The sequence below is a fragment of the Neoarius graeffei genome, chromosome 17 (genome assembly GCF_027579695.1).
Source record: "Neoarius graeffei isolate fNeoGra1 chromosome 17, fNeoGra1.pri, whole genome shotgun sequence".
NCBI classification, from domain to species: domain Eukaryota; kingdom Metazoa; phylum Chordata; class Actinopteri; order Siluriformes; family Ariidae; genus Neoarius; species Neoarius graeffei.
In genome coordinates this window covers 70,735,396-70,751,624 of record NC_083585.1, presented here as the reverse complement: position 1 = coordinate 70,751,624, position 16,229 = coordinate 70,735,396, and the positions used below count along the sequence as shown (strand labels likewise).

Sequence of the window (16,229 nt, the reverse complement as noted above, 5' to 3'; positions counted from 1 at the left end):
GCCGCGTATGGGGATTTACAAATGCACGCTGAGATCAGATGGATGAGGCGAGGGAAGCGTCTGGAGCGTTTTTTTGCGCTGCGCTCTGAACTACCAGTGTTCTTGGAGAACAGTATTACTGGTGATACAAGCGCCTACTGCAGAAAACTCAAAGACACACAGTTTATTTGCGACATGGCCTTTCTGACAGACATCACCTCGCATCTCAACCACCTTCACACACTTGCAGGGGAGAGACCAAACTGTCTGCGATCTGTATGCACACACAACCGCATTCCAGCGTAAACTCGACCTGTTCATAGAAGGATTTTCTTCCCATCGTCCAAATTTGGCACACTTTCCCGCTTGTGAGGAGATGCGAAAAGATAACCCCAGGCGCGAGAAACTACTTCAGAAGTATCGGGCCGACATCGAAAAATTGCAGGAGCAGTTTAACAATCGTTTCCAAGATTTTCATGTGATGAAACCACGAATTGCGCTATTCACAGACCCCGTCTCTGTCAGCGAGCAACCATCAGAACTGCAGCTCGAACTCTGCGAGTTGCAGTCAGATCCGTATTTTCAAGCAAAGCGCAACGAGAGGGGAATTTCATTTCGGAGACTGCTACCAGAGGCACGTTTTCCACTCCTCAGAGACTTTGCTCCGTCAATGGCCAGCGTGTTTGGGAGCACTTACATTTGTGAGAGCAGCTTTTCAACAATGAAGCACATTAAGTCAAAAGAGAGGAACAGACTCACGGATGATGCTCCTTTTCATTTGATGCGGATTGGATGCACAAAGATTGACATTAAGCGGCACTTAATGTTGGGCCGCTGTTTTTTTTTTTTTTAGTTTTGTGCCTCATTGAATGTGAGCCCTTTGCACTTTGTTTCTTTTAAAACAAACTTGTGTTTGTCGTTTAACAAGACGAGCATTATGTTAAAAATGCATTTCAGTGTGGAAAATCTCTCATTATCTGTAGCCGCTTTATCCTGTTCTACAGGGTCGCAGGCGAGCTGGATCCTATCCCAGCTGACTACGGGCGAAAGGCGGGGTTCACCCTGGACAAGTCGCCAGGTCATCACAGGGCTGACACATAGACACAGACAACCATGTGGAAAATATTAAATAAATATATGTTGGTTCAATAAACATACAGACATAAGAATATACAAATATTTTGTTCTTATTTAAAATTCTTTTGTAACTTCTCTCATATCTGATTAGTTGAAGCGCGGTCATGTGGCCCTCTGATGGTGATGATGAAAAATTGTGGCCCTCTTTATCATACAACTTGCCCGTCTTTTACAACATGTCCGGTTGTAACATGTCCAGATGTTATGATTCAGACATTCCACACTGTGTTAATAAAACAGCTGTATTGATGCTGAAAACCTGTGTAAACCCCCCCCCCCCCCCAAAAAAAAAAATGATCAGGAAGTGATAAGGCAATCAATAAAAAATTGTACTGATAAGCAGACTCAATAATGGCATCAGTATAAAAAAAATAAATAAAATCTCATCGATTCCCCTCAGCAGTCGCAGTACAAACGGAGGCTTTTTATGTTAATGTTTATGATAATAAATGTGGTTTTAGAGCAGCGGTGGCAAATATACACAGGACCAGCCCAGTAAAGGTCCTAATCAGGCCTACTAGATATATTTAGAACCCGTGTTTTATATTACAGTCATCTTCTGAATTGTAATTGAAGTGAGGAGCTCATCTCTGTTACTCACTGGGGACAAAATTAAGCAATGAACTTGGTTTATATTACAAAATGTGGAAAAGTGTGTAAATATAATGAGAGGTCCTGTACGCTAAAACCACAATTTAGAAAAGTAGTTTTCTTGAATTGTAGCACTGATTAATAAAAACAAAAAAGTCCAAATACTTCTTTCCACTCAATATACAGAAAGTGTAGGATCTGTGGGCTGAACGGCCGTGTTGAGGAAAGAGATTAAAGGAGAATGACCAGACTGTTAGTTTATACTAACTCAAATAATCACTCTATACAACCGTGGTGAGCAGAAAAGCATCTCAGAACGTACATCAAACCTTGAGGTGTGTAAGCTATGACAGCCAGAGATTTCCCCAAAGTACGGATACACAGCGCCCCACCGTGCTGTGTGACATCAGCGCCATGCTGTTACTTGCACACCAAAAAAAAAAAAACCCCAAAAAAACCCCAATACCATAAATTGAACAATGCAGAGTATTTTCCGCACCTAAATGTCTCCTATTCCCCTCTGAAAATGAGTAATAATGATAGAAATAGGAAGATACTATAATATTTCGGTCTAGACTATCCTGGGACTCGACCCAGAAGTGAAAATAAAGGGTTTTGCTGCGTGCACTGACTGCCGTTCTCAACCATACATAAAACCACATTCTCAGTGCTGGTCACTAGATGGAGCTCTTGCATGATTTGACCTCGATTCTGTTCTTGGCATCCTGGAATTAGGCCGTAAGGTGAACCTCGAAAAGTCCTTCCGAAAAGGGATCCCGCTCCGACCTCTCCGAACCGCACACGCTTCAGTTCATAAAAAAGAATGAGTTGTGGTAAGATTACAACAAAAAGTTCGCATCACAGAATCGCGCTCATTTCTTAAATCACAACATTTAATGAAGAACTAGTATCTCCAAGGCGTATGTACATATTCGGCAGGCGTAATAACACTTTGGCTCGCGAGAGGTGCCACGGTTGAAACGTCATCAGACTGGACGAATCGGGTAGCTGGGAGCTGCCAGCTGTGTTTGGTAAACAGAAGCAGCATGGCAGCCACCGGAGTAGCAGTGCTATCATCCAGCAGCACCGAAGAAGAAGAAAACTCGGCCGAAACTGTTGAAAAAACTAAATCTTCGACATGTAAGACTTGTTATATGCACATATCTTCTGTGAAGCATGAAAAAACACAGAATTTCACCAAGCCTGCCCATCTCGAGCTCTGGCCCCGTCCTTCCTGCCATCTGTATAATATACAAGAAAACCTGCAAATATGTTGTCAAGGCTGGCAGACGACAAAAAGAAGTTTTGTCAAAGACACAGACTTTAACCGCAGGTAAGCTAAAAGGCATCTCACCCTCATCCCCCACTACACAGTAGGTAGTCTATGCAAATGCATCCCATCCCCCAGCACACACAGAGAGAGAGAGAGAGAGAGAGAGAGTAGTTGAATGACTATCTACACTGCTACTGACTGCACACAATCTCCCTGCATTTGTCTAATTTGAATGTATGTGTGGATTTATACAGTACATTGATGTACAGATGTATGGATGGCTGTATGAATATGGAAAGATGTCTATTGGTTGTACTTTTGCTGGTGTGTGTGTGTGAACTATAATGTGTTATGTGTGTGGGTGTGAGTAAAATAACATTCCAATACATAACTTCCCCATGCCTATAATATTCCAATACCATAAATGACCAAAATGCAGTGTTTGAGTTAAGGACTGCCCCCCCCCCCCCCCCTTCTGTCTTAATGCCTGTTGCAAAGATTTTTGACAATAAAGTACACTTTGACTTTAATAGGGTAGTGTGTATGTTTGTATGGATGTCATAGTATGTCTGTGTGCTTTGATGTTAATATGCCACTGAATACCAGTCCACCAGGAAAAATGAAGTCTGACTGTTTGTCTGCCTATCTATCCATCCTTTTTTCTTTTCTTTTGTACAAGGCAAGTTGCAGGAAGCTGCTGAAGTAAAGGACGACCATAGCATTCTTGTTCACGTCAAGGACAAAGACTGTGTGGCTCTGGAGGTGCAGTACCACAAAAGTTGCTACCGACAGTACACAAGGTTTTTGAGTGATCCTGCCAGAGCAGAGAAAGAACAGTAAGTCATATATTAACTTCACACAAATACACATACAGTACAATGTTGCTACGTTCACACTGCAAGGCTTAATGCTCAATTCCGATTTTTTTGTGAAATCCGATTTTTTTGTGAGGTCGTTCACATTAACAAATATACGGTATGCGACTTGTATGTGATCCTCAGTATGAACGAAAAGCGACCTAAAAGTGTTCCGCATGCGCATTGCAGGATACGACGACGTCACACGCAGTGAGCATGGCCAGTGTTTACGGAAGTAAAACCGCCCAGTTGCGGTATGACCCATCCAATCTAGCTTGAATAGCTGTGTCCCCCCAAATGGAAATCAGCTCCCTAACCTCTGCGTCCTTCCACTGAGAAGATTCAGAACCTTCACAGCCCGAAGCGTCCCTCACATTGATGTCATGCGCAGGGGCGCAGATACGTTTTTTGAACTGGGGGGGACAAAGCTGCCAGCAAACCAACCCCGATATGCCTGTCAAACTTGTTGTGGGTTACCATAGCAACCAAGCTTGAGCTCGCAACCTGTGCAGGCTGCGCAGCTCAACCAACCGAATATCAGTCTTTGTTTTGCTTTATGTGAATTGTTGCAACTATGTATACACTGCTGTGCACCTCAATAAACCGAATGGTAATTAGTCTTTTGATTTTTCCGTGAGGTTTGCCTTATACAAAGAAAGACAGCATAGACGTTTTTTCCTCCCTATAAGTGGGGGGGACCGAGCGAGGTGAATTTAAATCTGGGTGGGACGAGTCCCACCCTCTATCTGCGCCTGTGATTATGCGCCATGTTGTTGTAACTTTTTTTGAGAGACCCGCCGCCTACTTCAGCGCAGAATAGTGACGTTTGTGGCTTGTTGATGACGTGTAAGTCGGATGAATGCGACCTGGCGGTTCAGACTGAAGTCGCATATGAAAAGAGCGGATAGGAATCGGAATTAGGACCACATATCCAAACGGCCTGGGTCGGATTTGAAAAAATCGGATCTGTGTCGTTCATATTGTCAATAAAAGATCGGATACAGGTCACATATGGGCGAAAAGATCGGATTTGAGTCACTTCAGCCTGCAGTGTGAACGTAGCCTGTGTGTCCTATGTATGAGAACACAATCACAACACTTATATCTTCTTCTATATTCTTTTCTAAGGATTGAGCCAACGTTTGATCTCAGCTATAAGTTGTTCTGTGAGAGTGTAATCCGTCAAAGGCTGCTGAGGTGCTGAGAATGAGCCAACTGAGGAAGACCTTTATTGACCTGGTGCAGTCAAGTGAAGGTGTTGATGCTTCAAGCTACAGGTAATTACAAGGAAATTTATTATTTGTCACATCCAAGGCAAATTTCATACGTGTGTGACCACTCAGCTTGCCATCGCACAGACATGTATTATTTTGCAATAAGGAAGACAGCAGTCTTCTTGATAGTGTGATGCTAGTTATGTGATTCTCTTAGGAATACTTGGTATTAAATCTGTTGCATAGCAAGTAAACTCCAGCCTGTAATATTTTATTCACTCTCTGTGTTGATTTGTGAAAGTGGCTATATCAGCCACAACATGACGCCCCCCTTTGCTGGTACTCATATGACCCTTTATTGTTGTTGATTTGTTGTGTTACAGACAGGATACATTGAAGAGGAGACTCACCCGTGATTTTCCTCAGCTTGTGTTCCAATAGCATGTCATGTGGTTTTTACCTCTATTCTATTCCATTGATATCATTATCATTCATTTTATTATGATGTTTATTTATATAAGTTTATGCCAGTCAATGTATACTTATGATTGTTTTTATGTGTTGTATATAGTTGAGTGAATAAATGAACAAATGAATACCTGAAATGTTCCTTATCATTGATCATTAGAATTATTTCCATTTATTGATAAAAATGACAACATGAAAAGGTCTACCTTATCACCCACTTGCATCAATGTTCTTCGTGCTATAAATAAAGCACTATTTAGAATCCATTTGGCCCACTTTAGAAATACATGAATGATCATTATCATTGATAATTAGAATTATTTCCATTTATTGATCAAAATGACATGAAATGTCTGCCTTTATCATCCACTTGCATCAGTGTTCTTCGTGCTATAAATAAAGCACTGTTAAGAATCCATTTGGCCCACTTTAGAAGGATATTTTGGGAGATTCCTTTATGTTGGTTACATTTGACAGCACCAGGCAGGCTGTCATTTTTCCAGTTTGTTGTCGTAAATCGGCTACGCAATTAGTTTAGCGCGGTCACGTGGTGTCTCGTGACGTCAAAATCGCATTCCGCTCTGAGGAAAATAGTTCTTCAGAAAATGTCTCGATTTAAAAAACGAGTGCGATTCTGTGACGCGGAAAGTTTGCTATAAGTGTAACATAACTTGGTCCTTTTTATCAGCTAAAGAGCATGTGGTTCAGAGACGTCGGAGCGACCTAAAACAAAAACGGGGTTCACCTTATGGTCTAAATTGGAAAATGAAGAGACATGTTACGAAGTGTTTTCATTTCAAATCTCATTTTACCTTTTACATTTTGCCCCTTGCATATTTGACAAAACAGCAAATTTAATAATGCTGAATTGTGCCTCAATCAGCCCTGGATGCCACCAGAATGCACCATTTGAAGTCTCTAATTTCCAAATGTTCCGGGGAGCAGGCCCCCATCCTCCCCAAGCAGCCTTCGGGGCCCTCCGGGCTGGGCCAGCCCTTACAAACTGGGCTCCGCATCAGTAGCGCTGCTCTGATGTTTTTTTCTGGGGAAAGCCCTGACAGCAGACGACCACATCAGGATCCACTCACGTCAGCTGAGAACAGGAATCTGAGGCCATCCTGGGCGCACACTCCATGGGACAAATATTTGCTGGTTTCAGCTTTGTCAAATGGACTCTTTCAACAATTCAAATTTTCACTCAGTTTGTTAAGCTGATGTCATTTGTAAAGAATGTTTTTATTAAAATTGAAAAATGTGTAACAGTATTTTCACCAGTGGTCTTTTGAACACCACTGTACATGTAACTGAAATCACTCTCAGCTGTAACCTCCACACACCGCTGACTCTGAGCTCAGCACAGCAACACAAATACTCGCTTTTCATTAATTCTAGGTCTGATTTGGGAAAATGACCGCACTCCTTACTTGCTGTGTTTGTTTTAGTTAAGAGTCTCCTACAAGTTTTCCTAAACCTCGAGGGAAAACAGCCTTGAATGTGGTGTTACTGAATTGGTGTGTACAGCCTCCGCCCTGACCAGAAGTGCTGACCTCCTTGCTCTGCTGGTAGCTTTATAGGAAACAGGTGGGAAAATAAAAGCCAAGAAGCTTTACAGCACGTTAAAAAATATCAATTTAATTTCAGTTAGATTTTGCTGCAAAATACATATCAGCTCTATAAATAATGTGTCCTGTGTTTCCTCGAAGGAAAAAATCAGAACAAAAAAGAAAGAAATTTCAATGTTATGTTTCATTATTCTGTCTCCTATTTTTCATTAACATTTCGTACACAGAGACTCCTTTACATTCATTACTGAGGGGCTCAGTCTGCTCTGATATACAGTTTATAACTGTGAAATTACTCTCATAACCATTATGTACAGTAAATGTTATGCCATATTTGTGTGTCACCATAGCAACTTACAAAAGCTATAGGTTTTAGTTTTATTGTAGTCATTGCTAATCTTATTTGCATCTAAATAAAACACCAGCACTGTGGTGGTATCTGGACATCTGCAAGAAAAATCCTAAAACTCAAAGGTGACTGGTGAAGACATCCATCCATTATCTGTAACCGCTTGTCCTGTGCAGGGTCACAAAAAAAGACTCTTAATTTATCCAGAGGAAGTGTTATTAATGAAAATTTTTTAACACCACCACAAACAAAAAATTTATTCAAAAGTCTGAGTTTGCCAAACACCAATAGTGACCCCCTGGATCTAAACACCTCTACTGAACTGATCACAGAACACACAGCCCTTGTTTATACCCTGATATTACTTTTCACCACTAGGTGTCAGTATGTAGTTAGAGACCTACCCAGGCTGGAGTGAGTCGATAAGCTAGTCGATAACTATATACTTGGTGTCGGCTGGCCTTGCTGTCACAAACAGATTTCCAAATTCATCCTGATGTTTCCGATTATAATCATGAAACACTTTGGATTTCAGAACAGCACGAATACATTTATTTTATTTTTTATCATTGAAGTTACAATAATTAATTTTTAAATTTATATTCTGATTTAATAGTGATTTATTCAGTACTGAGTTAAGATTTGAATACATGATGCTGTTTTGGATTAAGGGATCACTTTAAAAATCTTGCTTCACTGTCTGTGAGAACAACTTAAATTTATCTATCAACAAACAAACAAACAAACAAACAAACAGGCCAAACGATTACCATTGCAATTATTTCAAAAATACTTTCCTGATTCCAATCCCTCTTAAATATTGATTTCCTAAGAATTGTAATCACTGTTGTTTCTTAAGGCTGATCCACGGGGAGAAAAATTATGAGTAAATATTGTTTTCCACTACTGAAGAATCTGTCTGTGGAAATTTGACATTTTAAGAGGAATCTTGTTTACTTCAAAATTACATGTGAAAAAAAGCTCCTATTTATTTAATTTTTTAAATCAGGATCTTGGGATATGAAACCACACAGAATTTGGTTTGAATTAATTAAATTTAAATGTTCCAACCACTGGTATGAAATCTAAAGCTTTAACACCACCCTTATCATACTGTATAACCAGCTGCGAGCTTTTAATCTAATGGGTTTCATTTTTACACAAGAATTGGACAAGAACTGAGGGTTGGGTTTTTTTTAAAGATGATTGTAAGAGACACACAGGGAGTGAGATGGATAAATTAATTTGGAGATACTTTCTGTACCTCCTTGAGAATGTCGAAATTATATTTAGGGCTTCAGCTATCAGGGATTTATTTCATAAGAAACTGGATGTCACCTGAGAAAACACACACACACACTACCGCTGAGGCTCGCCCACGGGAGCACCACTCCTCTCCGCGTCACGTGCCGAACAGGTTTGCTCTCCTTAGTGATGCACCCACTGAGAAACCTGAAAGAGCTCTGGTTATAGGGGACTCTATCATACGGCACGTGAAATTAGCTCAGCCTTTAGGGGCACCAGCAGCTTTAGTCAGGTGTATACCGGGAGCCAGGGCGCCGGACATAGCAGGTAATCTTAGGGTCCTAGGCAAGCACAGGTTCTCAAAGATAGTTATCCATGCAGGAGCTAATGATATACGCCTTCGTCAGTCTGAGGTTACTAAGAGCAACTTTGTAGAGGTGTTTAAATTAGCGAAGGCGATGTCCGATGCTGTAGTATGCTCTGCTCCCATCCCAATGCGGCGTGGCGATGTAGCTTACAGCAGGTTATGGTCGCTGAACTGCTGGCTGTCCAGGTGGTGCTCTGAAAACAGTGTGGGCTTTAGAGATAATTGGGCTAATTTTGAGGGCACTGCTGGCCTGTTAGGGCGGGACGGTATCCATCCCACTCGGGAAGGTGCTGCTCTCATTTCCTGCAGCATAGATCATAGTCTCAGAACAGGCCTAGTTAATTTCTGACAATCCAGAGCCAAGGCCAGGGAGCAGACGAACAGGCTAAACCGACTGTCTGCTAGCTGCACAGAGTCGTCACTCAGGGCCCACTACATCGAGACTGTGTCTGTTCCCCGAGCTCAACAAAAAAGTAGAAATATTCAGAGAGTTTGTTCCAGTAACCTAATCAATATAAAATTAGATCATACTGACTGTACAGCTGCTGCCAGCACCTTTGATCTAAAGGTGGGGCTATTAAATATTAGCTCTCTTACATCTAAAGCGCTAATGGTTAATGAACTCATTACTGATCAGGAGTTTAATGTACTGTGTTTAACTGAAACATGGATTAAGCCAAATGAATATATAGCATTAAATGAAGCGAGTCCTCCTGGATACAGTTATATACACCAGCCTCGTCTAACTGGCAGAGGAGGAGGCATCGCGGTTATTTATAATGATTATCTAGGTGTAACACAAAAACCTGCTTATAAATTTAATACATTTGAAGTTCTTCATACTCATATAATGTATGTAGCCTCGAAAAATAGGTCTACCCAGTTAATTCCGTTGCTTATTATTTACAGGCCCCCGGGGCCATATTCTGAGTTTCTTTCTGAATTTGCAGATTTTATCTCAGATCTGGTTACTTCCTGAGACAAAGCTTTAGTTGTTGGAGATTTTAATATTCACTTCGATAACCCAGAAGACCCTTTAAAAACAGCGTTTGTTTCCATTTTAGATTCAGTCGGGATTAAGCAGAATGTCATAGGACCGACCCATAATGGTGGCCACACCCTCGATCTAATACTAACATTCGGGTTAAACGTAGAAAATATAGTCACACTTCCACAGTCTGAAGTTATCTCAGATCATTGTCTCATCTCATTCAAAATATGTCTGAGTAATAATATATGCACCTCACCACGCTACTGTATTAAACGTACATTCACGTCAACTACTGCACAGAGCTTTATAAATGATCTCCCAGAGCTGTCAACTTTGATTGGGTCACTGTCAGCCCCTGCAGAACTTGATCAGGCAACTGAATGCTTAGAGTCAACATTCCGCTATACTTTAGATAATGTAGCTCCTCTAAAAAGGAAAATGGTCAGAGACAAAAAATTAGCACCCTGGTATAATGATGACACTCGCACATTAAAACAGACCACTCGAAAATTGGAACGTAAACGGCATCAAACAAAATTGGTAGCGTTCAAATTAGCGTGGAAGGAGAGCTTCCTGAAGTATAGAAAAGCTCTTAGTGCTGCGAGATCAACATATCTCTCCTCCCTAATAGAAGATAACAAAAATAATCCTAGATTCCTATTTAATACTGTAGCAAAATTAACCAGGAATAAGTCCACTATAGACACATGCACACCTGCAGTATGTAGTAGCAACGACTTCATGAATTTTTTTAATGACAAAATTGAGAATATCCGACAAAAAATTCAAACTACTAATTTAAGGTCAGACAATGTAAGTGACCCTGTAGTTAACAATATAACTGTATCAGATCAGCAATTAGAATGTTTTACTTCCCTTAAAGAAATTGAATTACTTTCATTAATCTCGGCATCAAAAGCCTCAATTTGTGTACGAGATCCCTTACCTACACGTCTATTCAAACAGATAATACCTGAAGTAATTGAAAAGCTTCTAAAAATAATAAATTCTTCTCTTAGGATCAGCTATGTACCCAAATCCTTTAAACTAGCAGTTATCAAACCCCTGATTAAAAAACCTGACCTTGATCCCTGTCAGCTGTCCAATTATCGGCCAATATCAAACCTCCCCTTTATCTCCAAGATCCTAGAAAAAGCTGTGGCACAGCAGTTATGCTCATATTTACATAGGAATAACATCCCTGAAATGTATCAGTCAGGATTTAGACCTCATCATAGCACAGAGACAGCTCTGGTTAAAGTAGTAAACGACCTACTGTTGGCGTCTGATCAGGGCTGTGTCTCGCTGCTTGTGTTGCTTGACCTTAGTGCAGCATTTGATACCATTGATCATTCCATTCTTCTGGATAGACTAGAAAATGTTGTGGGAGTTAAGGGAACGGCCCTCTCCTGGCTCAGCTCTTACTTAACTGATCGCTATCAGTATGTTGATGTAAATGGTGATATTTCTAGATGTACTTAAGTAAAGTTTGGTGTTCCACAAGGTTCTGTCTTGGGTCCACTGCTTTTTTCTTTATATATGTTCCCTCTGAGCGATATTATTCATAAACATTGTATTAGTTTCCACTGTTATGCTGATGACACACAGTTGTATGTTTCTGCAAAACCTGATGAGAGACACCAGCTTAATAGAATTGAGGAATGTGTGAAGGACATTAGACACTGGATGCTTATTAATTTCCTTCTGCTTAACTCTGACAAGACTGAAGTACTTGTACTCGGACCACATGCAGCTAGAAGTAAGTTTTCTGATTCCACAGTAACTCTGGATGGCCTTTCTGTTTCTTCACGTGCAGCAGTAAAAGACCTCGGAGTGATTATTGACCCCAGTCTTTCATTCGAAACTCACATTGATAACATCACCCGGATAGCTTTCTTTCATCTCAGAAATATTGCTAAGATAAGAAATTTAATGTCACTACATGACACAGAAAAACTAGTTCATGCTTTCTTTACCTTCAGGTTGGATTATTGTAATGCCTTACTGTCTGGATGTTCCAATAAGTGCATAAACAAGCTCCAGTTAGTTCAAAATGCAGCAGCAAGAGTCCTTACTAGAACTAGAAAATATGACCCCATCAGCCCGTCTTATCCACACTGCATTGGCTCCCAATCAAATTTTGCATTGATTATAAAACACTACTATTGACCTTTAAAGCACTAAATGGTCTCGCACCACAGTACCTGAGTGAACTTCTGCTCCTCTATGACCCACCACGCCTACTTAGATCAAAAGGTGCAGGCTATCTGCTGGTACCTCGTATAGTGAAGGCTACATCAGGGGGCAGAGCCTTTTCTTACAAAGCCCCACAGTTATGGAACAGCCTTCCAAGTAGTGTTCAGGAATCAGACACAGTCTCAGTGTTTAAGTCTCGGCTGAAAACAGATCTGTTTAGTCAAGCCTTGTGTTAATGGTGTTTATGAGGTAAAGGAGTAGATCTGGAGGATCCTCAGACAGAGTGTTTTGGTAAACTGGGATGTATGGATGCTGTCAGTCCCCACTCGCTTGCTCACTCAAGTTTGTTGATGGTGTAGTGGCTGCTGCTTTATGTCCCAGGGCCCCTCATGCCTGTGTTACCTTCTGGCTCTCCCCTTTTAGTTATGCTGTCATAGTTAGTTGCCGGAGTCCCTGCTTGTACTCGGTGCAATATGTACTGTTTCTACTCATCAGGTGACATTGGGCATACCTAACAACCTGTGTTTTCTCTCTCTTGACTTGACTAATGGGACAGTGGAGGGGAGAACGGATGTAGTGTTGATTCATTAAAATCAACACCAATAATCAAGAGTCCATCAGGGTGTGCTGATTCCTGTTTGCTAACAACGTTCAAGAAAACTGTGAGTGCCTCTTTTATCATAAGGCTGTGGGCAGATGTAAACGTCTTTGACAGCGACGGTAACGAGAGGAATGACCATAATGGCGGCTGTAATTTCCTATAGGAGGGACAGCACATGATAATTTATCATTAAATACTGTAAGTCCGGTGAGCAGTGTCATGTCTCTTGACTATAGTTTCACCTGAGAGCAATCTCAGCGCTCGCTCACTTCTCTCCGTGTGGATAGTCTGAGCTGGAGTTCCCTCAGTCTGTTTTTCAGAGATCAGACTTTAGCCAAAAAGTAGAAGGTTCAGAAGCATTATTCTCTTAGTCTTTAGCTTTTAGCCTAGCATGTAGCACAGCTCTCTCCCTCACTGCACTTCTATTCAGTCATTACTGATGGATTTACTCTGAATGAAAACACATTCAAAATAAAAGCAACAGACACTCGAGGTCTTGCGTCAGTACAGTATAGGTACCATGCGCCATCTTGTGTCTAAGAACTACAACTCCCAGCCAACTTCCGCTTTGACCTACATCACGCCTGGGCGGGATCACGTACATCACATTCTTCAGGTTTCACATAAGAGACTCGGAAGACCCCGTTTTTCTTTGTCTCTGGTGTCTGAAACTCAGCGAAGAACAGACCATAAAGGGACGCTCACCATCGGACCGTCCAAAACCACGACTCTTTTTTTGCAAGAAACACGTTTTAGCGTGTTTTCCTCCTTCTGTCCACCCTTGATCACGGTGGACTCCGGAAACACGCGCACTTTAACTCAAGCGAGTTATAAACCAGTTTTCAGTTATTCTTTTCAATTATTCTTTTAAGACGTACGCAACTGCGGAAAAGCAGCCTTATTTGTGCTTAGAAAAGCGGCTGGCCCTCTTTTCTTAAGTCCGTGCACGGTGCTGAAAAGACTCTCTCATCAACTACGAAGATCTTCAAAGAAAACTTCAGAGCAACTGCTCTCTCTCTTCCCCACCGAAGCGCTCTCAGCCTCCTCGAGCCACTTCTACAGAGAGATTCTACTTCCTACAGAAGACGAGACTTTTTGCAGTAAGAACAGGCATTGGGCAGAAATTTAAGTCTTAGGAATTAGTTATTCACTTAATGTGAAGTTATATGAAGTTAAATGTGTGCACACTGAATTTTGGTTCTCTATCATTTGTTTGTTGATTTAAAATTGGTTAATCCATAAGTTTTTGCATGTCTCTCTCTCTTCCTTAACATTCTAATTCATTACTCACACATCAGGGCTCAACGTGCTTTAGAGAGCAAGAGATAGCTCAGCTCCTTTGTTCTACAAAGGAAGCACGTGTCCCTCACCCACTAGGCCTTAAAACTGAGACCCTTTGTCTCAATCTTAGACAAAATCATAAGTATTGTTTTCAATTCAACCTTTATAGCAAATTCTCCTGTGCCTACATTTAAGACTATATAGATATGCACCACGGATGACTGTTTGAATGTTTATTTTTAAAGCCTTCAGCTTTTACACACTAGGCCTGAAAGTATATGTAGCTAGCTTTTCTTTTGTCTGATTAGCCTACAAGCTAACCACGTGGTCTGCTAGATTTGAAGAAGCACATGCTAGTTAGCATCTCTTTGTCTGACTAGCCTCCTAAGCTAGTCTCTCACACACACACACACACACACTGTTTACAGAAGATTCAATTCTGCTGCTATTAAATTGTTCAATTTTTTTCCTTTTCTTTTTATTAATTTTTTTTATTATCTTTGTTATAATAAACTCCATTATTACTGAAATTGTGTGTGGTGTCTATCTGCTGTTTCGATACTTTGAAGTTGCCCAATCTCCCAAAGAATTCAAAGAAAGGTGCAGACGATTTATGTAATATGGTAAGTGATCAATAATAATTTGGAAGATACTATTTTAGCTGTTTGGTAATTTATTATTAAGTACCAGGATTAATGGTATGATTCACTGATTCACTAAATGATTCACTGATTCGATTCACTGATTCGATTCATTTGAATGATTCACTTCAAACGATTCAATGAGACTGATTTCATGTAATTATTAAAGATTGATCACTTATCCAATCCTAAATACACAAAATCATTAATTACACCTACAACAGATTAATCTGCACTCATTTTTAATGTGATTTATTTTGTACAGCTGTTTATATGGGATAGTACAGATGTGTACAAGTGTGATTATGTAGATGTGTGTTACAGTTACTGATGCAAACACTGGTGTGTCTCACTCTTCCCATGGACTCATGTCTGTGTCGATGGCCACGCAGTTATACGCAGCATAGCGAAGTTTCTCCTCACACACCTTCGCACTGCACAACACACACACAAACACACAGTATTAAAGGAAATGACTCACAAACCTTCAAATTAGATCAAAACCATAAATCCAGGCAGTAATGTGCAAACAGAAACAGACAGAGATAAAAAGTCACCTTGGGTATTTCGGTAAATAAAGTGTGCTGGAACAAGTCGAGGACTGCGGAAGAGCGTCTGTGGTTTCAGATCTGGATAAAAGCACGCAATAAAAATATTAAAGTGAAGCTCAATCTCACACACACACACACACACACACACACACACACACACACACACACTTTTACCCCTGTTTATCAGGAAAGATGTAGATGGGTGCAGGAAGACGACTTCGGCCCGTCACAAACCTCAGGAATCTGCTGCGGTCCTCTGACAAAAACACAACACACACGCTTCATTATTACAGGATCAGTAACGCTGAGGGCTCAAAATCTACAGCGCTGTTATGTTAGACGCCTGACAAAACCTTTCGGTAACACTCATCTACTGTTTATGTAACACTCAAATAACGTTTATCTAACACTCGCTAACATTTGTCTAATGTTCATCTAACCCTCATCTACTGCTCGGCTAACGTTCAGGTAACACTGATGGAACATTAAATCTCATAGGCAACGGTTTTAAATTTTGTGCACATTTAAAACTTTATATGTTAAAAAACCCTCTGTAATTTTCTTCTGGTCCCAAGAAGTATTGTTAATAAGTAATAATTAAAATAAGTTAGCGCGGATCGCGGCGAATTTCTGTTCGGCTATTTTCGTGCCCACTCGGCACGTGACGTCATTTAAGCCAAACAAACCGCTTGAGTTGAGTCCACTTCCGTTTACTTACACTGCCGTTCGGCTTGATTACAGACGTGTGTTCGGGAATTAAAAAATAAATAAATAAAAACCCCATGCCTTATTGTTGTGCGGTAAACTAACAATGGGACCGGTTCAGGAAGAAGTTTTTACCGTTTTCCAAAAGAGGAGAAGAGGAGGAGAGAGAGCGGACTGTGCGTGTGAAGCGAGAGGGTTGGCAGTTGGGTAAATACGCCACT

The 16,229-nt window shown here is 40.8% G+C and overlaps 2 protein-coding genes across 5 annotated transcripts in view; both read right to left on the bottom strand.

The window, feature by feature from the left end:
• rps8a (ribosomal protein S8a) overlaps positions 1 to 16,229 on the bottom strand; it is a 403,017-nt gene that overhangs the window by 35,705 nt on the left and 351,083 nt on the right. Inside the window, exon 1 of one of the 2 annotated variants that reach the window (XM_060897968.1) lies at positions 2,367 to 2,371. The exons of the other annotated variant lie outside the window; for it this stretch is intronic. Within the exon in view, the coding sequence (XP_060753951.1) occupies positions 2,367 to 2,369 (3 nt within the window). The 5' untranslated portion in view covers positions 2,370 to 2,371. Of the gene's footprint in view, positions 1 to 2,366; positions 2,372 to 16,229 lie in introns of those variants that run through there. 2 annotated transcript variants of the gene reach the window in all.
• hectd3 (HECT domain containing 3) overlaps positions 14,978 to 16,229 on the bottom strand; it is a 38,982-nt gene continuing 37,730 nt past the window's right edge. For all 3 annotated transcript variants that reach the window (XM_060897957.1, XM_060897958.1, XM_060897959.1), the window contains exons 19-21: positions 15,478 to 15,559; positions 15,310 to 15,381; positions 14,978 to 15,186 (exon numbers count right to left, since the gene is read on the bottom strand). In XM_060897957.1, the coding sequence (XP_060753940.1) occupies positions 15,102 to 15,186; positions 15,310 to 15,381; positions 15,478 to 15,559 (239 nt within the window). In that variant the 3' untranslated portion in view covers positions 14,978 to 15,101. The remainder of the gene's footprint in view (positions 15,187 to 15,309; positions 15,382 to 15,477; positions 15,560 to 16,229) is intronic.